At 35.8% G+C, this 25,730-nt stretch overlaps 1 protein-coding gene across 2 annotated transcripts in view; it reads left to right on the top strand.

Annotated features, from left to right (window-relative positions):
• Positions 1-25,730, top strand: part of SUGCT (succinyl-CoA:glutarate-CoA transferase) — a 712,850-nt gene that overhangs the window by 102,993 nt on the left and 584,127 nt on the right. Inside the window, exon 8 of one of the 2 annotated variants that reach the window (XM_077864111.1) lies at positions 25,484-25,627. The exons of the other annotated variant lie outside the window; for it this stretch is intronic. Coding sequence (XP_077720237.1) covers positions 25,484-25,627 — 144 coding nt within the window. The remainder of the gene's footprint in view (positions 1-25,483; positions 25,628-25,730) is intronic. 2 annotated transcript variants of the gene reach the window in all.

Consider the following 25,730-nt stretch of genomic DNA (forward strand, 5'->3'; position numbering starts at 1 on the left):
CAGGGCCAGATGGCTTCCCAGGCAAATTCTACCAAACATTTAAAGAAGAGTTAGTGGGATGCCTGGGTGGCTCAGTTGGTTAAGCAGCCAACTCTTGACTTCAGCTCAGATTATGATCTCAGGGTCCTGAGATTGAGCCCTGGGTCAGGCTCTGCTCTGAGTGTGGATTTTCTCTCTCTCTCCCCCTCTGCACTACCCTCCTCTGTTTGTACATGCTCTTTTATCAAAAAAATAAATAAGGAAAGAAGAGTTAGTATTTATTCTTCTGAAACTATCCCAAAAAATAGAAAAGGAAGGAAAACTTCCCAATTTGTTCTATAAGGCCAGTATTATTACCCTGATACCAAAACCAGATAAAGACTCCACTAAAAAAGAGAACTACAGATCAATATCCCTGGTGAACATGGATGGAAAATTTCTCAATAAAATACTAGCACACTGAATCCAACAATACATTAAAAGAATCATTCACCATGATCAAGTGGGATTTATTCTTAGGTTTCAAGGATGGTTCAGTATTTGCAAATCAATCAACATAATACACCATATCATGAAAAGAAGGGTAATACCACATGATCATTTCAATAGATGAAGAAAAAACCTTTGACAAAGTATAATATCCATTCATAATAAAAAGCCCTCCTCAGAGTAGCTTTAGAGGAAACATACGTCAACATAATAAATGCCATATACAAAAATCCCTTAGCTAATATCATCCACAATGGGGAAAAACTGAGAGCTTTTTCTCTATGATCAGGAACAAGGGAACTTTCAACCCTGTTATTTAATATAGCACTGGAAGTCCTAGCCACAGTAATCAGACAACAAAAAGAAAAGGTATCCAGATTGGCAAGGAAGAACTAAAACTTCCACTATTTGCAGGATGACATGCTGCTATATATAGAAAACCCAAAAGGCTCTACCAAAAATCTTCTAGAACTGATACATGAATTCAGTAAAGTTGCAGGATTCAAAATCAATGTATAGAAATCTGCTGCATTTTTATACACCAATAATGAAGGGCCACAAAGAGAAATTAATGAATCAATTCCATTTACAACTGCACCAAAAACAATAAGATACCTAGGAATAAACCTAACCAAAGAGGTGAAAGACTTGTACTCTGAAAACTATAGAAAACTGATGAAAGATAGTGAAAAGATACAAAGAAATGGAAAGACATTCTATGCTCATGGATTGGAAGAACCAATATTGTTAAAATGTGTATATTCTTCAAAGCAATGTACAGAGTTAATGCAATCCCTATCAAAATACCACCAGCATTTTTCACAGAGCTAGAACAAACAATCCTAAAAATTGTATGGATCTACTAAAAGACTTTGATTAGCCAAGGCAACCTTGAAAAAGAAAAGCAAAGCTGGAAGCATCACAACTCCAGATTTCAACTTATATTACAAAGCTGTAGTGATAAAAACAGTATGGTGCTGGCACAAAAACAGATACATAGATCAATGGAACAGAATAGAAAACCCAGGAATGAACCCAAAATTATATGGTCAATTAATCTTGGGCAAAGCAGGAAAGAATATCCAATGGAAAAAAGACAGTCTCTTCAACAAATGGTGTTGGGAAAACTAGACAGTGGCATGCAGAAGAATGAAACTGGACTACTCTCATACATCATACACAAAATTAAATCCGAAATGGATTAAAGCCCTACTTGTGAGGCCTGAAACCATAAAAATTCTCGAAGAGAACACAGGCAGTAACCTTTTTGACATCAGCTATAGCAGCTTCAGTGTAGATATTTCTCTGCGGCAAGGGAAACAAAATAAAAAATAAACTACTGAGACTACCTCAAACTAAAAAGCTTCTGTACAGGGAAGGAAACAATCAACAAAACTAAGCGGCAACTTTCAAAATAGGAGATTTTTGTAAATGGCATATCTGATAAAGGGTTAGTTTCCAAACAAAGAACTTACCTAACTCAACACCCCCAAAACCAAATAATCCATTTAAGAAAGGGGCAGAAGACATGAGTAGACATTTTTCCAAAGAAGACATCCAGATGGCCAACAGACACATGAAAAGAGGTTCACCATCACTGATCATCACGGAAATGCAACTCAAAACTACAATGAAATATCACCTTGCACCTGTCAGAATGGTTAAAACAAAATACGCAAGAAACAAGTGTTGTCGAGGATGTGGAGGAAGGGGAACCCTCTTGCACTGTTGGTGGGGTTGCAAACTGGTGCAGCCACTCTGGAAAACAGTAAGGAGTTTCCTCAAGAAGTTAAAAATAGAACTACCCTACCATCCAGCATTGTACTACTAGGTATTTACCCCCAAAATACAAAAGTACTAATTCAAAAGGATATATACACCCCAACATTTATAGCAGCATTATCTATAATAGTCAAATTATGGAAACAGCCCAAGTGTCCATTGATGGATGAATAGATAAGGAAGAGATAGTGTATACATACAGTGGAATATTAGTCTGTCATAAAAAGGAGTGGAATCTTGCCATTTACAACGACATGGATGCTAAGCCAAGTAAGTTAGTCAGAGGAAGGCAAATACTGTATGATCTCACTCATACATGAAATTTAAGAAACAAAGCAAATGGGCAAAGGGAAAAAAAGAGAGGCAAGCCAAGAAACAGACTCTTAACTTTGGAGAACAAGGTGATGGTTACCTAAAAGGAGGTGGGTGGGAGGATGGATTAAATAGGTGATGGAGATTAAGGAGGGCATTTGTGATGAGCTCCAGGTGTCATATGTAGGTGTTGGATCAATATATCATACACCTAAGACTAATAATTCACTCTGTTAACTAACTGGAACTTAAAAATTTTAAAAAAGGAGTTAAGCAATGCAGGAAATGATGGATTAGAAAACAACAAATTATCCTAATTTCACCATTTAGAAGTTACTAGTAGTAATATTTGGTGAACATCATTGCAGACATCTGTTTATGCTTTATAAGTGGACATATTCAGAGGGTATGATGAATGGAAATAATTTCATAACAACAAGATCATAATATATCTTGATCATAATACTCTTGTTAATTTAAAGCAAATAAGTATTAAATTTAGTTGAATTTAACTGGGGAACAATAAACTGAAGTGGAAGGCATTGCTCAAATTTAGCTAAATGTTTCTTCTTTACAAAAATAATTGTTCATAACAGATCCTTTCAAGGTTGAGACGAGAGATTATGAAAACCTTTAAATGACGCGGAGTGATTTTATGCTTTGTTAACTACCTTCATGTTCAATTTTAAACATTATGTGTTGATTTTGTGCTATGAGTAAATACTAGCATTTCTCCTCTATCTCCCTTTCATCACTTCCCAATTTTTGCTGATTAGTACTTAGTTAAAGTTTAGTTAGCATTTATAGTTAAGTGCTTTTACTCACTTACTCTATCTCTAATACCTGCTCTGAGTCAAGTTCCATAGCATTGAAGTTCTGGATTCTAACAATCATTTCCCCAGCTTGGAGTTGCCTGAGGAATAGAAATAGGAGTGAGATGAGGTTGAAGAAGAGGTGTGGTATGAGAACAAGCTTTTCAGGACTGCGGTCTTTACTGGGGCAATCTTTATGGGACTGCAGTTTCTACTGCCCTCTTTCTTAGACCCCAACAAGTGCACTGTGATAGGCCAGCCAAGGGTGTATGGAGCTTCCATATTTATGGACAGGGCAAATCCTGGTGGCACTTTTTGCCTTGGTTCTGGCCCTTAGACTTTTTCCTTTAAGGTTATTTAAAAATTTTATTTATTTATTTTATTTTATTTTATTTATTTTAGAGAGACAGTACAAACTGAGGGGGAGGGAGGAGCAGAGGGAGAGGGAGGAGGAGGGGGAAAGAATCTCAAGTAGACTCTGGGTTGAGTGTGGAGCCCGACGCGGGGCTCGATCTCATGACCCTGAGATCGTGTGTGACCTGAGCTAAAACTAAGAGTCAGATGCTAAACCGTCTGAGGCACCCAGTCATCCCTCCTTTAAGGGTATTTTTGTTAATTTTTTCTCAGAGTCCATTCCCCCCCACCCCCTCTGCTTTTATTGTGCTTCTTTTCTATTAGAGTTTTGGTCTGGATTCTTAAGATTTGGTCCTCTAAACCTGTTTTTTCTTAATACTGTCTGGGCAAGGAAGAAATGAGTAGCTCTACTACATGGGTGCACCTCAATCTTTGGTTCTTTTTTGTATGACCTAGGGAAAACAAAAAAGTAAACCAAAAACCAGAAAAACCACATGAACGAAGATGATGGGGAAAGTATAGATGGGTTGGTAGAATTGTGCCTTAATATGTCTGTTCACTAGCAGAAAATAGGAACTTTCCAATTGTAGTTGTATTTTCCTGAATAAAACTATTGTAGCAACATTTTGCTTATTAAAATTATAATTTTGTGGGTCACATAACATTTCAAGATAAAAATATCCTAAGGATAAACCATACATTGATAAACTACAGTTTTATGATAATAGATGTTTTGGGATAGCATCCAAACAATGGAAGACATTTAGTGAGATAGAACAAATTTTAATAAGAGTTTTCAAATATAATTACTACAGAAGTTATAAATAATGATTCTCAAAGTACTGAATTTTTAGAATTAATAACATATCATACATGTTAGAATTTCCTAACATCTCCCAGAAATATAGTGTATTGAAGGATCTGATTTATTAAAACTTATTAAAACTAATGAATATTATAACTGTGGTAAGGAATTGTAGTTTGGAACAGTGAGGCCATTTTGATCCATATCAGAACAGTTGTGCTCTATAGTGCAAAGAGCATGGACTTGGAAGGTACAGAGAGTTCAAACCCAGCCTCTGCTATTTCTTATCTAAGTAACTTTAGACAAGCTACTATGAACCTCCATTTATCCATCTGTAAAATGGCAATAATATACCTATTTGTCATGGTTGTCATTAAGATTAGACCTATTTTGTGCCTAAATAAGAGTAGGTGCTCAATAAATGGAATACTTGAATTAATGTCCTATTATATAGAGTCCAGTCCTGAAAGGACAACAACCCTATTAGCTTGTCCACCCATCCCACAAGATTTCTAGTAACTCTCCAACTTCTTATCAGGAACTTGCTGTTACTTTACCACCTGAATCTACGACAATGCCTGGAACATAGTGGGCACCCAAATATTGGTTGACCGAATGCAGGTATACATTTACGTGTGTTAAAAAATTAGATCCTAGGTCAGTTCAGTGACACTGCAAATAAGTTTAGGGAAAATAAAAAATCCTGTTTTTTGCCCTTGTGTACAACCAATTTGTTGTTTGACTTATTGACTTATTCAATTTAGTTTAATTAGTTTAAGTGGAATTGGATTTATTTATTTATTCATTCATTTATTTTTAACATTTTATTTATTTGTTCATGAGAGACACAGAGAGAAAGAGAGGCAGAGACACAGGCAGAAGGAGAAGCAGGCTCCATGCAGGGAGCCTGATGTGGGACTCAATCCAGGGTCTCCAGGATCATGCCCTAAGCTGATGGCAGCGCTAAACCACTGAGCCACCCGGGCTGCCCTATTCATTTATTTTTTAAAGATTTATTCATATTTCAGAGAACATAAGAGAATGTGAGTGGAGGGAGGGGCTGAGGGTGAGGGAGAGAATCTTAAGTAGACTCCCTGCTGAACACAGGGCCCAACTACAACGTGAGGCTTGTTCTCTCAACACTGAGATCATGACCTGAGCCAAAATCAAGAGTTGGATGCTTAACCGACTAAGCCCCCTGGCACCTCCAAGAGTGACTGACATTAACACTACTAATATTCATTGTTGAGGTATATTTGATGTTTTTTCTGTTATTCCATAGAATGTATTTGACAATGTAGTTTTGTTTTATTTTCCTCAAAATTAATCCCTAAAAGGAAGTAAACACAAAGACAGAATCATCTGTGAAATTAATGAAAGAATGCATAAATCCTCAAAGTCCTCTAAAGCAGGGTTCTAATAAGAGATTTCACACACATGCATGCATATACACACACACAATCTCAGTCTTTTAAGAAATGAACTATATTTCTTTGGAGAGGAAAGGACTCTTTTATTTGAGTTAAGTGTTTACACTACCCTGAGATCATGACCTGAGTCCCAAGTCAAGAGTCAGATCCTTAACTGACTGAGCCACCCAGGCACCCCAAGATGCGATTTATTTTTGCTTCACTCCATGAAAGACTTAAAAAAGAAACAGGCTGGGACTGCCTGGGTGGTTTAGTGGTTGAGCATCTGCCTTCGACTCAGGTCATGATTCTGGGTTCCTGGGATCGGGTCCCGTATTGAGCTCCCCGCAGGGAGCCTGCTTCTCCTTCTGCCTATGTCTCTGCCTCTCTGTGTGTCTCTCATGAATAAATAAATAAAACCTTAAAAAAAAAAAAAAAAGGAAACAGGCTGAATTATCTGCTTGTAGTCTGTGGATTTTCTCTTATTCATAATCTCATTTTCCCCTGACATTTCCTTTTGATCACCAGTCTAAGATTTTCTCATCTAAAAAATCGTATGTCAGTATTACATAGACTAAGAAATAAGGGTGTGTGTATATTATCCTTTTTGGGGTGAGGAAGTCTCAGCACCTAGTCTGTTTGGGAGTGAGGATTCTTAATGGTCAGTAGTTCTTGTGATAGAGGCTGTTATTGTTACCATCTTTCTAAACTGTCAAGTAAATACAATCAGAATTTGGATAAATTATTTTTATTTAGCATTTTACTGAAATTATTTATGTTGATTCTTTTGATATCATCAGTATCAATTTTTTAAAAGATTTTATTTATTTATTCATGAGAGACAGAGAGAGAGAGAGGCAGAGACATAGGCAGAGGGAGAAGCAGGCTCCATGCAGGGAGCCCGACATGGGGCTCGATCCTGGAACCCCAGGATCATGCCCTGAGCCAAAGACAGACACCCAACTGCTGAGCCACCCAGGTGTCCCCATAGTATTATTTTGATTTCTATCCACTTTTGTTTCACATTGCAGAACAAGAAGATTATTATAGTTTATCTATATATAGCACTGGTACTCCTGGAATTGTAATACTGAGCTGATTTGTAAACACCAAAAATGCCAGAGAAATGTCAACAAGTTGGAAACATCCCAAAGAAATGTTAAAAAGAAAATAAACTTTTTTTTTAAACCAGGAGGAAAGACTAAAGTAAATAAACAGTTTATTTAAATATTGTAGGACAAAGGAGACATTTAATACCAATATAGAAAGGAATTATAGATTGGGATAATTCTTTTGAAATATTGTTTGTGTTACGTATGGGTAATATTTATTTATTTCAAATTCTTCTCAATTGGAGGATGGCCATTTTTGGATATTGCACCTCTGCAAACTTCAAACTACGGGTGTGTCCCAGTCTCGCTGTTCATTCCTACATCTAATCTGTGATTCTGCAATGTAGGCCAACACTCACTCCACTTCTGCACAGACTCTGTTTCCCATGCTTCCAACTTTAGTCATCCTGCCTCGTCTGTCTTCGCCATGCTGTCCAGGAACTTCAGCTCTCACGGTTTTCTGGTCAAGTCCAGTTCCTGTCATTATCTTGAGCCATTTTCACATCTTCTTTGATGATCAACTTAGCACCTTCACTGAATGGTCTCAGGAATTAGAAATCTGGGTTTGCACGTTCAGCCTGCCATTCAGTGCAACATTAGACATGTTGTCTGCATTTAATGTCTCTCTCTCTGTAAAATGGAGAAGACATCTTTCTAAAATGGTGGTTGTAAAATTGTAAAGTGATGGTAGAAGCATCACACAAATCACATGCGAAACCATGCTGTCATCTTACCCAGTGCCTGTTCTATAGTCATGTTTATTCAGTGATGATGAATTTGATAAACCAATTTATATGTTCACATTTTATATTTTGTCTTCTTTAGGAAGATTCCATTTTGGGATGTATTCTCTGATTGCATGTTCCATACCACAAATTCCTTGACCATATTATCTAATAATCTTGTAAATCTATTGTCCTATTCATTTCGCCTCTCACCTTTCTTTTACTCCATTTCCCCTGCTACTGTCCATAATTTAGAAGAAATAGGATGATGGGTCTCTCTCTGTTGGTTCTTAGCTTGAGGTATCCTGTGCTCTACCGATGGTTTTCATCTGGGGTTGTAGTCCCTACCCCTACGCGGGGGGAGTTTTAAAATGACATATGAGGTATTTGGGTTGTTCTTAGCATTTTAGTACTTGGGATTGGGATGGATAAACATCCTATTGTATGAGATGGGCTCATAATTCTAAAAATCTTCCCCCAAATGCTAATGGTGTCCCTATTGAAAGCACTACTAGATATCCAGGACTTTTGTTCATCCTTTATGACCTATTTCCTTTGTTAGGCAAAACTTGCCACTTCTTTCTTGTGTTTCATTATAATTTTCATTATACTGTTAATTGTATGTCTGTTTCTGTCTTTAGAATATAAAGGGCAAAATTCAGAGAGAGTGTCTTAGGGACACTTACTTTTGTATCCTAGAGTATAATACAGATCTCCTACATAGTCCTACATAGTAAAATACTCTCATGGTTTGTTACATATGATTTTAGTCTCTCTCATTGTTCCAGGAAGTATTCAGCTTCTATTTGATAATAAAAGGTTGATAAAGTTGTAGCCACGTCTATGGCATTTGAGATTCTTAAAGTTCTTTAAGAGACATAAAAATAAAAAGAGAATCTTTCCTCTTGGGTAGACCCCTTCATATAAACATCTCATTTTCAGAAAATGTGAGTAAGAGAATTTTTGGGTTGTGACTGTTTGGAAAAATATGGTAAAAATATTTGAAAAAATGTACAGCCTGAGGTAAAGATTAAAAAGTATTTAAACAAGTTTCTTTCTAATGTTTATGTTTTTTGAATCTTATAGTTGAAAGATCTTTCCTCTCTCTCTTTTTTCTAATTTCAGTAAATGGTTACTTTTGAGAGCTTCATGTTTATTTTGAGTCATTGTGCTTTGAAAAGTTTATAATCAGAGAAGATCCTGAAAAGAATGGCCAAAATTATCCCTGGGATATAAAATAGTGTTTTTTGTTTTTCCCCCAATGAAAGCCTGTTGGGACTGGGTTTATTTATTGTAAATAGGGCAAAGAAATGATTTGATTTCTGTTTTAATCCATGGGGACAGAATGTGGAATAGTTATTTTCATTGTTCATAGAATAATGAATAAGAGAATGTGAGCTCACATCAGAGAAGAGATTTTAGTTAGCTGAATGAAGAGCTTTCTGACCACTTGGGTGTTGAACAATGCAGTGGATAAAGAAACAGATCATGCCGTTTCTACTAGCATGGTGGGATAGAAGGATACTGGGCCTTGAGACAGGAATCCTAGTCACACTTATAATGTCTCTGAACCTCATTTTTTTTTTCATTTGTAAAAATGAGAATACTGATGCACATCCTGAAAGATGTCCTCAGATTCAATGAGATAATGTGTAGGCATTCCCTTTTCTGGCGCATGGTATGTACTAGATACTCAGTAATGGTTCTTCTTCCTCTGGAGAGCTTTAAGGAGAGGAGGATAAGCATCTCTACTGGAAGGTTTAGAAATGTATGTGTCTAAAGGTAGCATGTTAGGCCTGATGTCTCTGAGAGTTTTTACAGCTTTAGGAGTCTTTGCAGTTTTATTTTGGAAACCAAGTACTAGATTTTTTTTTTAAACTTCTTTTGTGGGAAAGATTTGACCAGCCAAGGATGCAGTGTTTGATTCATACTGCAATTATACACTGGAAGAAGAAGGATGCAGAATGTCTTGAATTACCTTTTGAACCATTGAGAATTTTGGTGGAAAGTTAATGAGAGCTTAAATTCTGAGTGAGCCCTCCCTTAAGAGATTGGACTGCAGGGCAGATCACAGCGTGTATTCATTTTTATCTACATAGGATCAGGGTAAAGTGACTGTAAAGGAGGAGTTTAAAGAGGTCTCTATAGGGCAGTATGCAGCTTTGAGAAATAAGGTTTAGCTCAGTTCGTCTTAGGTTCGAATCACAGTCTTTTCACCCATTGTTGTTCCACTGACTGGCCGTCAGGCACCATGACCCTGTTTGGTTTATTTATTTATTTGACAGTGAGAGAGAGTGCATGCACAAGCACGGGGAGCGGCACGCGGAGGCAGAGGGAGAAGCAGGCTCTCTGATGAGCAGGGAGCCTGATGTGGGACTCGATCCCAGGACCTGAGCTGAAGGCAGACGCTTAACTGATTGGGCCACCCAGGCGCTCCAAGAATTTTAAATTTTAATAAAGCTCACATTTGTGTTAGTAAATCATAATTCCTGTCCTGACAGGTAAGGATGTTTAGCAACTTTCACCACAGAAGAGGGTTGAGAACTGTACCTTGTACCCTTGTTTTTCCTAGGTAGGTACTCCATCTGCAGTGTGTGCCAGTTCTCTTCATGGTCACTTGTGAGCCTTACAAGTGAGGCTTGTAAGCCTCACTTTTCTTTTCTTTTCTTTTCTTTTCTTTTCTTTTCTTTTCTTTTCTTTTCTTTTCTTTTCTTTCTTTTTTCTTTTCTTTTCTTTCTTTTTTCTTTTCTTTTCTTTTCTTTTCTTTTCTTTCTTATCTTTTCTTTTCTTCTCTCTTTCTCTCTCTCTTTTTCTTTCTTTCCTTTTTCCTTCTGAGGTAGAATTTAGTGATTCATCAGTCTTATATAATACCCTGTGCTCATTACATCACATGCCCTCCTTAATGCCCATTACCCAGTTACCCTATTCCCCACCCTCCCACCCCTCCAGCCACCTTCAATTTGTTTCCTATGATTAAGAGTCTTTTATGCTTTGTTTCCTCAAGATGAAACAGATTTCATCTTGTTTTGTTTTTCCTCTCTTTCCCTATCATCCTCTGTTTTTTTTTTCATCCTCTGTTTTTTTTCTTAAATTTCACATATGAGTGAAATCTTAAGGTTTTTGTCTTTCTCTGACTAACTTATTTCACTCAGCATAGTACCCTTTACTTCCATCCATATCATTGCAAATGGCAAGATTTCATCCTTTCTGATGATTGAGTAATATTTTATTGTATATACACAGCATATCTTCTTTACCCATTCATCTGTACATGGACATCTGGGCTCTTTCCATAGTTTGACTGTTGTGGACATTGCTGCTAGAAACATTGGGGTACAACTGCCCATTTGGATCACTATGTTTGTATCTTTAGGTAAATACCTAGTAGTGCAATTGCTGGGTTATAGGATAGCTCTATTTTTCACTTTTTGAGGAATCTCCACACTATTTTCCAGAGTGACTGCACCAGCTTACACCAGAAGCATAAGATGGTTCTCCTTTCTCCAAACCCTCGCCAACATCTGTTGTTTCCTGACTTGTTAAACTTAACCATTCTGACTGGTGTGAGGTGGTATCTCTTTGTGGTTTTGATTTATAGTTCCCTGATTCTGAATGATGTTGAGCATTTTTTCATGTGTGGGTTGGCCATTTGTATATCTTTGGAGAAATGTCTGTTCATGTCTTATGCCCATTGTTTGACTGTTTTTTTGTTCTTTGGGTGTTGAGTTTGATAAGTTCTTTATAGATTTTGGATACTAGCTCTTTCTCTGATAAGACATTTGCAAATATCTTCTCCTATTCCTTAGGTTGCCTTTTAGTTTTATTGATTGTTTCCTTTGCTGTGCAAAAGCTTTTGATCTTGATGAAGTCCCAGTAATTCGTTTTCAGTAAGCCTTGATTTCTATTCTACTAACAATTATTGTGTAATAAATCACCCCAAAACTTAATGACTTAAAACAAGAACAATTATTTTATTAACTCTCATAGTTTCCATGGGTCAGGAAATTGGGAAGGGCTTAGCTGGGTGGTTCTCACTTGAAATTTCTCAAGCAATTGTAGTGAAAGCAGGAAGAGTGGGGGCCGGATCAGTTTGGGGCTGCTGGGGATCTCTTCATGTAATCTCAAGGCTTCTCCGTGTAAATTCTTTACCTGGGGATTCAGGGTCCACGTTCACAAGTGTTCCAGTGAACAAGGCAAAGGCACCATTACATACATGTTTTGTGATGTGTTGTTGAAGTCATGCTCTAATTTTTCTGTTGCATTTTATTGCTTCTTATCATGTTACAAGCCCACCCTGATTCAAGGACCAGGAAGTGGCAAGGTACTAGAACGGCCAGTGGGTTGGGAGATATTGCAACCGTCTCTGGGAAATATAATCTGCTAGTCTTTCAGTATGCTGCAATGCTACATAAAGAGCATGTGGAATTTAGGCGCAATCTTTTCACTTTTGGAGAAATCTATTAGTAACAACAGACTTTTTGTAGCTTTAATTGATCCTTTCATGGCTTTGTCTGTGGTGAAAATTGGTTATGGACTCAGTTTTAACGATCTAAATATAAACTTTACCTACTGTTAGTGTTATAACCTAATTACCAAAGAAGGACTCAGGATGAAAGGAATAGAGTAGATATCTCTTGGCACATTAGATAGAAATTTTGAGCATGTAAAATGGATATGTTTTCACTATTTAATTCTTCACTTTTAAAAAGTTGTATCTTAATGATTTGGTAATCCATTTGGATAAAACAAATGCACTGCACAGAAACCAGAATGACCAATTTTTCTTTATGAGCTGATGGCTTATTATTATTGTGCACCAAGATTGGTCTTAATATGCTACTGGTTCTATGTAATTTTTGTCATGATTAAGTAACACTAATCAGATAATTTCATGCTTTTATTTGGCTTATTCTAGCAATTGCATGCATGTGGAGGATTCAGGAAGAATTGTACTGGATAACTTATAATACTGATATAGAAAGATTTTTCTATCAAAAGTAATTACATTCAGAGTTCATAGTCTGGATCTTTGAGACATCTTTTATTGGTGGGAAGTGAAATTAAATGAAATATGTAAAATCACAGGATAGGAAAAGCCCTCAGAGTTAATCTGTTTTGATGCTTCTAGGAATAGCTTACCTTAATTGTACCAGGTATAGAGGTCTGGAGTGGTCTGGAGCAATTTACTGAAATATAAGACTGTTCAGAGGAGGTTTGTTAAATGTAGGATTGATTGATTATATGCAGATTTTAGTGAATATGAATGTTGTTTTGTCTCAGAACTTAGAAACAATGACTTTAAGTCCTCTTAAATTTATAATATTTGTTATGTCTCTTTTTATGTGACTTGACCAGGGGATTTTTGCATGTCTACTTAAAGAAAATGTGTATTCTATTTTTCTTGGATGGGATGTTTTATATAAGTCTTTTAGAACCAAGTATTCTGAAGTATGCTTCAAGTAAAAAATGTTCTTGGTTGAAAATTTTTAACTCTGGGTATCCCTTTAAAATAAAGCATATCAGAAGGGAAGTGGGGGTGGGTGGGTGGGTGAAGTAGGTGAAGGGGATTAAGAGTACTTACATTGATGAGCACTGAGTAATGATGTATAGTATTGTTGAATCACTCTTTTGTGGACCTGAAACCTAGTATAACATTGTATGTTAACTATACTGGCATTAAAATAAAAAAAACTTAATAAAAAAAAAGAAACATTGACTTTTAGATTTGTTTTTGCTTCTCTCTGATGTATCACAGAAAGCTATAACACAGAAACTGTTCTTGAAGAACAACATGGAAGTAAAAAAACTTTCCAAATTATTTCTTACTCCATCTCTTAAAATATCACAATTCCCTAACCATCCATTCCATTTTCTCCCAGTCTTACCCTATTTAAACTCCAGAGGACAGCCAGGCGGGGTGATATTTTGGGCATTTCACTGTGGGAGTCAACTCAAAATGATTTAGATGGTATTTAATCACTGGATAAGAAAATATTGTAATTGGGGTGTTAAACATTTTTGAAAATTTGTATTTTGTCTACTTTTTAATTTGGTGGGCTCCCAGTGAGTGGATTTTTCCAGGTTTCTGAAAAACGTCTGGCTTACATTTTTCACACTGGTAACACCCTATTTTTTTGGTAAGTGCATTAGAGTGTTTGCCACTCACTCGAATTGCATTGAACAAGCCACGTCAGGACTGATTACTTCTTAACTGTGGCTGTAGAAATGACAAATCACCTCATCTCTTTACAACTTTTGCTCTCTAGTGACTGTCTGAAAAGGAAAGATGATGAATACTGAAATTGGGACAATGGATGGAGACAAGGTGGCAGTGAAAAGAACAGAAGCTTTAGGGTCAGAATTCAAGAGTTCTAGTTGTCATTGTACCATTTGCTGCTATGATTTTGACAAGTTCGTGTATCATCTAAATCCTTCATAATCTCTAAAATACAGATAATATTGGTACTCATAGAATTATGGTTGAGAGATAAATGTAACAGCATATGTTAAAGCACCTTGAAAAGCATGACATTTTATATAATCTCGTGGATATGCAGGAGACCTGAAGAGAGCATCTTACCGGCTTATTAAATACAAGATAGTTAGGAATCTAGACCTGGTCATGCGTCCTTAAAGAAGATGGTTGAGTGTAGTAATGAATAGAGGAAATGGATTCAGGATCACTTCATTTGGAGTCTCATCTTGACTCAGCTACTAAATGATTGTAACATCTTACAGTATTTAACCTGGCTATTCCAGTTCCTGGCTATTCCTCAGTTCCTAGAACAGGGATTGCTTACTTCTAAGGATCTGCAGAGAGTTAGTTAGATACTGGGTTTAAAGTGCACTATAGAATATTACATTCTGTAAGTTTAATATCTCTAAGTTATACTTTTAATGTGTAAAAGTACAAAAATTTTCATTCATTACAAGAAAGAAATTCATAGGGCATCTGGGTGGCTCAGTGGTTGAGCATCTGCTGTTGGCTCAGGGTGAGATCCTGGGGTCCTGGGATCAAGTTCTGCATCGGGCTCCCTGCATGGAGCCTGCTTCTCCCTCTGCCCGTGTCTCTGCCTCTCTCTCTGTGTCTCTCATGAATAAGTAAATAAAATCTTAAAAAAAAAGAAATTTATAATAGGCACTGAAGCATTCATAAGTGGCCAAGAGAATAGCACCAATTGGTTTGTTACATTTTCCTTTGAGCTGCCTGTCTGATATGGACTCTCTGGCCTTCTCTAAGTTTCCTTTTTCTTAGTTTCTCTTTTTCTTCCCTCCTTCTGGGGTTCCCAGTTTGTTGCGATGTCAGCTTCTGACTTGTGCTTTGTCTAGGTTCAGATGGAGATGTGTGGGTGATGTATGGGTTGGGACTTCAAGGTTTTTGGTTTCTGATGAAGAAAAATGATCTTCGTGTTTCAGTGTCTAGGTGAAACATCTGAAGATTTTTCTCTTGTCGGTACTGTGCACCCCTAATAGCTAGATTTAAGGTATTACGATGGGAACACTATTTTCTCTTTGTTACTGGGTATCAGTTTGCTGGTAAGTAGCAGAGATAGATCTCTTAACAACCCTATACTCTCCTGCTTTTCTACCTTCACTGCTAAGGGGACTGAACGATCAGATCCTTTCAGCTTCTAAAAAGCTGTGATTTAGTTTGGAGGACTCTAGAGTATATCAGTGAAGCACATGATGGTAGATTTTGTCGTGCCTCTTTATAGGTGGGAATGTGAGGGTCCCTAGGAGTTGGATCTATAGCTCTGAGTTGTGTTTTAGCCATTACATGGAATTTCCTTCCTGTAACGGAAATATATTGCTTTGTAGAAATTTATGGGTGAATGTCACTATAAACATATTTTTAGCTTCAATGAGTGGTTTGAGGTAGACTGTGTGTTTATTTTATTTTTTTTAAAGATTTTATTTATTTATTCATGAGAGACACACACACACACACAGAGGGAGAGAGAGAGATACAGGCAGAGGGAGAAGCAGGCTCCCCATGGGGAGCCTGCTGTGAGACTCTATCCCAGGACCCTGGGATCATGCCCTGAGCCGAAGGCAGACGCTCAACCCCTGAGCCACCCAGGTGTCCCATAGAGTGTGTGTTTAGAACAGAAAGTTTGGATACTGTGTAGTTTCAGGGTCTGTGCCCATGAAATGTGAAAGCAGTAACTATAGTGACTGTCTGCATTCTTGTTTGCTAAAATACTGGTTTGATTGAATATACCATTTTTTGTTCTTCATATTGCTCTTTGTACTAAAGATATTTTTCCTAATTTCCTGTTGGTTGTTTTCCCAAATTAATTTATTTTAACCTCTCTTTTCACCCAATCAGTAATCAAAGCCCAAGAATTCAAATTTCTAAGTATCTCTGGAGTCAATGCATGCTTTTTTTCTTAACTGAGGTTCTCACTTTGGCTCTCTCCCCGGACTATTGCTAAATGTTTCTGATGGGTCTCCTATCACCACACCAAGCGTCTTATAAAAGGTCACCTTTGCACATAAAGTGATTTTATACACCTTTTCTTATTTAGTTCTCATACCTACCTATGAGATAGATCTTATCATTACCTACCTTCAACAATGGGGAAAAAATAGAAGGGCTAAAAACTTTCCAAAGGTTATACAGTTAGTAAATGGTGGAAGAATTCATATTTCAGAAAATAGGTCACTAAAAAATTCATGGGCCCCAAGATAGAAAAAAATTTTCTGTAAATTACATTAATATAATGAATTACTCAATATGAAATAAAAGTATGACAATCTAGACACAGAAACGTTTAAGGATATTTTTTTTATTTTGGAATTGAAGCTAACTGCTTAAAAAAAGTTTTAACATTTTTGTTGTTCTATGAAGTAATTAGATTGAGTAATATAACTAAAAAGAAAAATGCTTGTGTGACTTTTCAAATTCATGCCACTTTATTGAACATCTGCCAGAATTGATTTACAGTTTCTTACATACTTTTTTTTTTAATCAAACAAGGTTTTAAATAATAACTTAGAAAAACAAATGATTTTTCTTTCTCCCTCCCTCCCTCCCTTCCTTCCTTAAAAAAAAATCTATTTGGTAAGTTCTGAAAGTAGCAAGAATAGGTATGGAGAAATGAGTAAAAATATTACACAGTCTTTTGTAGTGTTATGGGAAATAATCTTTAAAAAATTTTTAATTTTATAATTTAGGTCACTGTGATTACCTAAATTCCTATACCCTTTACCAATACCCTTATCTATACCCTTCAGCCCATAACCTTTACCACTTTGTAGTGTTAACACTTTGCAAAGCCATGGTACAATGAAATTAGTATTGGTGCAGTACCATTAACTAAACTCCACTTTATTTGGATTTCGCTAGTAATTTTTTAAAATTAATATTCAGGTTTTGTTTTGAAATATATGAATGAAAGGGGATGAGAAAGTTTAAGAGAGCATTGGTAACAGGGAAAATGCAGAAATATATGAATGGATATGAAAAGTGAATAATTTGGAAGTCTTCATTTTTAAAAAAAGATTTTATTTATTTCTTTGGGTGGGGGAGAAGAAAGAGGGGAAAGGAGCAGAGGGAGAGGGAAAGAGATTCTCTCAAGCAGATTCCCTACTGAGTGTGGAGCCCTATGCAGGACTTGATCCCAGGACCCTGAGATTGTGACTTGAGCTGAAGTCAAGAGTTGGACGCTTAGCTGACTGAGCCACTCAGGTGCCTCATGACCTAATATGTTTAATATAGACTTTGTCCTCCTGCTATAATTGTATGTCTTAGTTCTTAGTTCTTGTGCCTTTGTGGATGAGAAGTATACCTGTTTTAGTTTTATAGGAATATCACCACAAGTTGTTGTAATGAAAGGGTTTTATTAATTTATTAAAGAAGCTAAATATATCTAAAGCAGTTTCAAAATGTCCATAAAAAATTATTCTATTACCAATTTCTAGAATTAAAATTTAGTAAAATATAAATATTACTTAATTTCTAAAAATCTACATTTTAACTTAGATCCACTTCCTCCGATAAGTTATGGTGGAATCCTAGCACATATTGCTTAACAAGGTCCATTAATTACCTGATCTTCCCCAAATACATGTTTGCTAAGTGTTCTGAGTGATAAATTTCTATATCTATTGACATAGAGATAGTACCACCCCATTTATCCCAGATCTTAGGAGGAGATACACGCTATTTTATGCCATCATGGCAGCAGGGCTCCAACGGAGCTCCAGATGTGGAAGGGGAGTTTCATACCTTGTATATATGCACCCCGGCTCTGATTGTCTGATTGCACCTGGGAATACTTAGTCACCTCAGTGTGGCAATGTGGTTCACTGTGGGGTTTCCTGCTCACTAAATGGTATTTTATTTGCACTTCCTTATTTCTCTGGCATGCTGACAATTCTTTTTTTTATTTTTTTTTTATTTTTTTTATTTTTTTATTTATTTATGATAGTCAGAGAGAGAGAGAGAGAGGCGCAGAGACACAGGCAGAGGGAGAAGCAGGCTCCATGCACCGGGAGCCCGATGTGGGATTCGATCCCGGGTCTCCAGGATCGCGCCCTGGGCCAAAGGCAGGCGCCAAACCGCTGCGCCACCCAGGGATCCCCATGCTGACAATTCTTTGATGACAGGAATATGAGTACAAGGGATTTCCAAAGTATGAGCATAGCCACCTCTGAATTATACTAGAACATGAGTGGTATATATTTAGTTGTTGTTACCAAGCAGCTTTGAATGAAATGTAACTTGTAGGTAGAGTTTCCACTAAATACGTGTTCTTTAGCAGGCCTTTAAAAGACTTTTAAAAAACATTTATTTCTAATTATTTCTGTCTTTTCTGTTTTGTTTCATTATCAGCATTATAATGGGACTTAAAACAATAAAACAGCTTTATGGACATATAATGCATATACCATGTAATTCACTCATATAAGGTGACAATTCAGTGGTTTTATATTCACAATGGTTTTTATATTCACAGAATTGTGCAGCCGTCACCACAATCAATTTAAAACATTTTCATCTCACTAAAAAGAAACTCCAAACTCATTAGTGGCACTTCCTATTCCACTTCCTCTCAGCGCCTGGCTCTACTTTTCATCCAGAATTTGCCTATTCTGGATATTTCATGAAAATAGCCTCATATAATATGTGGCCTTTTGGGACTGGCTCTGTCATGTAGCATAAAGTCTTAGTATATATCAGTACTTCGTTTCTCTTTATTGCCTAACATATCCCATTGTTTGGCCATCCCACACTTTATTTATTGGTTGGTGGGCATGTGGGTTACTTCCACTCTTAGGCCATGATGAATAGTGCTGCTATGAAAATTTGTGTATAAGTTTTTTTGTGAGGAATATGTTTTCATTCTTTTGGGTATATTGCTAGAAGTAGAATTGCTCATATGGTAATTTTATGTTTAACTCTTTAAGGAATTACCAGACTGTTTTCCACAGTGAGCACAGCATTATAATCTCACCAGCAGTGTATAAGATTTTTATTTTTCCACATCCTTTTTTTTTTTTTTTTTTTATTTTTCCACATCCTTGGTAACACTTGCTATTATCTCTCTTTTTCATGACAGCTATTCTATCTAGTATGTGTGATGTGGTATCTCATGGTGGTTTTGATTTGCGTTTCTCTGATGACTAATGATCTTGAGCACCTTTTCATGTTCTTATTGGCTATTTATATGTCTTCTTTGGAGAAATGTGTGTGTAAGCCCTCTGCTCATTTTTAAATTGGGTTGTCTTTTTATTGTTGGGTTGTAAACTCATTGTGGTTTTCATTTGCATTTCCCTGATGGCTAGTGATGTTGAGCATCTTTTCATGTGCTTATTGGCTATTTGTATATCTTTTTTTTGAAAGTATGTCAACACTCTGCTCATTTTAAAATTGGGTTGTCTTTTTATTGTTGGGTTGTAAGCTCATTGTGGTTTTCATTTGCATTTCTCTGATGGCTAGTGATGTTAAGCATCTTTTCATGTGCTTAAAGGACATTTGTGTATTTTCTTTGGAGAAATGTCTATTCAGATCCTTCGCCCATTTTAAAAAAATGGGTTATTTGCCTTATTATTGAGTTATAAATTATCAAGTTTCTTTATAAATTCTAGTTCCAGTTTTCAGTTCCTTATCAGATATGTGACTTGAAAGAACTTTCTCCCACTCTTTAAGTTGTCTATTCATTTTCTTGATGGTTTCCTTTGAAACGCACATTTTTATTTTTAAAATATTTTTATTTTTTATTTTTATGTTTTAAAAATATTTTATTTATTTATTTGTGAGAGACACAGAGAGAGGCAGAGACACAGGCAGAGGGAGGGAGCCTGATGTGGGATTCAATCACAGGGCCCCAGGACCACCACCTGAGCCAAAGGCAGATGCTCAACCACTGAGCCACCCAGGTGCCCCGGTTAATGATCCATTTAAAGTTAATTTTTGTGTGTGGTGTAAGGAGTTTATTCCTTTGCATCACAATTTTTGAAAGAGACTATTCTTTTCCTATTGAATTATCTTGGTGTGCTTGTCAAAAAAGGAATTGAAAGTAAAACTGAGAATTCCCATTGTCTGTCAATCTGGCTTATTCTAATACCATGCTGCCTTATTTACAGTAGCATTGCAGTAAGTATTGAAATTGGGAAGTCAGAATCTTCCAACTTTATTCTTCTTTTTCTAGATGTTTTAATTATTGTCCCTGGAATTTACATATGAATTTTAGGATTAGGTTTTATTTCTACCAAAAAAGACACCTTGAATTTTGGTAGGTGAACTTGCTTTGAATATGTAGATCAATTTGGGGAGTATTGCCATTTTAACAGTATAAAATCTTCTGATTCATGACAGTGGGATGTCTTTCCATTTATTTAGGTCTTCTTTTTAATTTCTTTTGACAATGTTTGATAGTTTTCAAAATATAAGTTTGTTCTTCTTTTGTTAAATTTATTCCTTTTGATGATATTGTAAATGGAATTATTTTCTTAATATCATTTTTAGTTTGTTTAGTGTTACTGTGTGGAAATACAATTGATTTTTATATATTGCCTTGTATCTTGCAAACTTGCTGAATTCATTTGTTAGTTTTAAGTTTTTTTTAGTGGATTCTTAAGGATTTACTGTACATAAGATTGTCATCTGCAAATATAGTTTTACTTCTATCTTTCCACTCTAGATTACTTTTATTTTTTCCCCCCTAATTCACTGGCTAAAACCTCCAGTACAATGTTGAATTGAAGTGATGAGAGCAGGTATCCTTCTCTTGTTCCTGATATTAGGGAAATGCATTCAATTTTTTACATTTACTTACGATGTGACCTGTGTTCTTTTTCACATATGTCCTTCATGAGATTGAAGAAGTTCACTTCTCTTCTTAGTGTGTTGAGTATTTCCTCATTAAGCGTTCTGAGTTTTATCAAAATACTTTATCTGCATCTGTTGAGATGATCATTTTGCATTTGTCCTTTATTTTAATGCTTTAGTCTGTTATATTGATCGATTTTCAAATATTAAATCAACCTTGTTCCTGAGAACATTGATCCCAACTACTCATAATGTATAATCCCTTTATATATTGCTGGATTCAATTTGCTAGTATTTTGTTGAGAATTTGTTTGTGTTCACTCTTTTAAGAGATATTGGGCTGTATAGTTTTATTTTCTTTTGATGTCTTTGTGTGGCTTGACCTCAGTAAATTACTGGCCTCATAGAAGTTGTTATCTCCACTTTCAGGGTTTGAAAGCACTTATGAAGAATTAATGTTAATTCTTGAAATGCTTGGTAGTTATATGATTTTACTCATATGTGGAATTTAAGAAACAAAACATTGAGCAAAGGGGAAAAAAGAGAAGCAAACCAAGTAACAGACTCTTGACTATAGAGAACAAACTGATGGTTACCAGAGGGGAGGTGGGCAGGGGGCCAGCTTAAGTAGGGGTTTGGGATTAAGAGTAGACTTCTTGTCAAGAGCACTGGGTAAAGTGTGGAAGCATTGAATCACTATATCATACACCTAAAACTAATATTACATTGTATGTTAACTAACTGGGATTTGAACAAAAACTTAAAAAAAATACTTGGTAGAATTCTCCAGGGTTTTAAAAATTTTGTTGGAAGCTTTTTGATTACAAATTCAGTTTCTCTATTGTCATATATTTATTCAGTTTTTCTAATTATTTGTTAGTTTTATTTTTTACTTTTTAAAAAAAGTTCAGGTACAGATTTGTCACTTTTGTTGATCTTTTCAGGGAGCCAACTTTTTGTTTTGTTGATTTTCTCCATTGGCCTACTCTTCTCTATTTCATTATTTCCTACTCTAAACTGTTTTACTTCCTTTTACTCCTTTTGGTTTACTTTGCTTTTCTTTTTCCAATGTCTAAAGGGGGGATGGTAAGTTTTCATTTGAAATATTTCTTCTTTTAAAATACAGGTATGTAAGCTATAAATTGCCCTCAAATACTGCTTTAGCTCCACCTCATACATTTTGGTATGTTGGACCTTTATTTTCATTTGTCTTGAGGCATTTTCTTTTTCAAAAATTTTACTTGAATATAGTTGGCACACACTGTAACATTAGTTTCAGGTATACATCATAGTGATTCCACGTGTTTATACATTATGCTATGCTTACCACAGGTGTAGCTACCATCTGTCACAATACCATTGACCATATTTCTTATGCTGTGCTTTTATTCCTAAGACTAATTCATTCCATAACTGGAAGCCTATTATCCACCCCTCCTCATCCATTTTGCCCATTCCCCACCTCCCTTCCCTCTGGCAACCTTTAGTTTGTTTACTGTATTTATAAGTCTGATTCTGCTTTTTATTTATTAATTCATTTGTTTTGTTTTTTAGATTCCACATATGAGAGAAATCATATAGTATTTGTCTTCTTGTCTGACTTATTTCACTTAGCATAATACCCTGTAGGTCTGTCCATGCTGTCTCAAATGGCATGATTTCATCCTTTTTTATGACTATGTAATATTTCAGTGTGTGTGTGTGTGTGTGTGTGTGTGTGTGTGTGTTATTTTAGCTTATCTTATGGCCTATGAGATCGTCTGTCCTAGAGAATGTTCTGTGTGCTCTTGAGAAGAATGTGTATTTTGTTGTTGGGTGCAGTGTTTTCTAGATATTAGATATATTGGTTTATGGTATTCAAATCTTTTCTTTCTTTTAAAATTTTCTATCTAGTTGTTCTATTCACTATTGATATTTGAGTTTTGAAACCTTCTATTATTCCTCAAGTGTCTATTTCTCTTTTCAAATGAGTTACTCTTTGCTTTTTGTATTTTGGCAGCTCTGTTGTTGGGTGCATATATGCTTCTAGTTGTTATATCTTCCCAGTTCATTGACCCCATTTTCATTATAAAATATCTTTTTATTTTGTCTAGTGACAGTTTTTTGGTTTGTATTAAGATCTATTTTGTCTGATGTTAGTATAGCCACTCAAGCATTCTTTTGTCTGTTGTTTGTATGATATATTTCTTCCCATGCTTTCATTTTTTTCAGGCTGTTTGCATCTTTGAATCTAAAGTGTGTTAGCCTGTTCCAGTTGCTGTTTCGCTGAAATTATTTGGCACAAATTGTCACTTTTAACAGTGACAAGGTTGTCTTTATTTTTTTAAAAAAGATTTTATTTATTTATTCATGAGAGACAGAGAGAGAGACACACACACACACACAGGCAGAGGGAGAAGCAAGCTCCGTGCAGGGAACCCGATGTGGGACTTGATCCTGGGACTCCAGGATCACGCCCTGGGCCAAAGGCAGGCGCTAAACCGCTGAGCCACCCAGGGATCTCCCAGACAATGTTGTCTTTAATATATTGATGAGTTAATGTTTATTTAATGCTTATACATTTCATACTGTTATTCTGGATAATGTAATGATGTTTTTAGAATATTAATCTGGTATAGTCTCCCCTTATCAGGAAGTTTTAATATATGACAAAGGACTTATTATCTAATTTATTCCTATTGGTCTAAGAAGTAGAGCAGATAAAATGAGTTTATTCATTTTATAGTGAGAAAATGCATCTTTAAACTTAAATTTGAACTTGTCTCTCTATAAATAATCTTAAATCCCAGTGACACATTTAATTTTAAGTTTACTGACTCAAGCCACTGCAAGTTTCTCCAGTCATAGCAGGTAGAAAACAGCTAGAAGTTTCCAATTTTCATTGCTATATCTTCCTTCAAATTGTGTTGAAAAGCAGAGAAAAAGTTTAGTAATTATATATTCTCATTTACTTGCTTTTAACATTACTTAGCACTCTCATTAAGATGATTGATATAGTTCATATATGGATTGCAGGAAAATAAAAATTAGCTCCCGAAATTGATTGAATTAACAGCTGGAATTAATGAATAAAGAAGGGATTGAATGAATGTATCAGCCAGATGAAATGTAGGCTTTTTTTTAGGTATTCTGTATGATGACAGAGTTAACAGAATTTAAGGTAGTACAAAATAGGAACTCTATGATATAACGATGACTGATAATAATGTTAATGATAATGTTAGCTAATTTTTATAGGACTTATTGTTTGCCAGGCACTGTTGTAATATCTTTACATATAGATCCAGGATTGTATTGTCAAATCAGACTGGCATGGATTGAAGATATTAAGCAGTATTAAGCTTTACTTGCAATTTTTAAGGATACAAGGGGCCAATAGGCACAGGAGAAGCAGATAGAGGTCCTGGACATTGAGAGAGACCCCTAGATTCTTTCTTCCCATAATAGACAAACCTCTCAATCCCAGAGCAGTAGATATGATCTCTAATGAAGTATATAGGTTACTTCATACAACAGGGAACACTATAGGCTGTGAAACATTCTATATATTTTATACTCCAACATTTGTATACTCCAACAATTGTATAGGTGATATCCCATCCCTTATAAATCTGTATATTCTAGGGGTGCCTCAGTGGCTCAGTTGTTTAAGCAACTGCCTTCAGCTCAGGTAATGATCTGGTTAAGCAACTACCTTCGGCTCAGATCCTGATCAGTGGGTCTTGGGATGGAGCCCCGTGTTAGGCTTCCTGTTCAGCAAGGAGTCTGCTTCTCTCTCTCTCTCTCTCTCTCAAGTAAATAAATAAAATCTTAAAAAAAGACACAAACACTATAGATTCTAGGTTTGTGTATCTAAATTCTAAAACAAAAGTAATTCTAAAACAAAAGTATTTTGCTGAAAGCCTTCTCTGAATAAGTACTCTTTTTTCTTTTGTAAGCAAATACCATTAGTATATTTGTCAATAATTAGCGTGCTTATAAGGAGAATAGACCAGGTCTTCTGCCTTCTTTTTTCCTGGGAGAGCCTCTTACTCAACAGGAAAAAAAACAAAACAAAACAAAACAAAAAAAAAACTCTCTTTTGTTTCCAATAGTTTTACTCATTTAAATTCAAATTTAACTTTTTTTTATGGTAAACAAAGTAATATATATTAAGAAGGAATTTCATACATGTTTAAAACATTTTATTTTATTTGGTTTGGTTTAGTTTGGTTGGTAGGTGATGGAGTGAGAAATACAATAAATATAAATGTATTCTTACCATCAGCAGATTATCCACAGTAGCAACTTATTTTATTCTTTTGTGTGTGTGCATGCACATGTCATATACAATTCTTTCTTCTGTTTGCTCTTCAAATATTTGAGAAATCATGTGATGGTTTTGATTTTCAATTTTCTCTGTTTTTCTCACCCCAACCCTCAAATCAGGATGGCGATCCAGTTCGTTCAGGAGTGGCCATGACTGATCTTGCTACTGGCCTGTATGCGTATGGAGCCATTATGGCTGGATTGATACAAAGATACAAAACTGGGAAAGGACTGTTCATTGATTGTAACCTACTGTCATCTCAGGTACCAATCCAAAGAACATTTGAAATTGTGATATAAAGATGTGTATGTGAGTTACACTCTTTCATATCAAATCCTATGGTCACGTGTGCAAAAATAAGAAAAA

This window comes from Canis aureus, chromosome 21 (genome assembly GCF_053574225.1).
Source record: "Canis aureus isolate CA01 chromosome 21, VMU_Caureus_v.1.0, whole genome shotgun sequence".
NCBI lineage: Eukaryota > Metazoa > Chordata > Mammalia > Carnivora > Canidae > Canis > Canis aureus.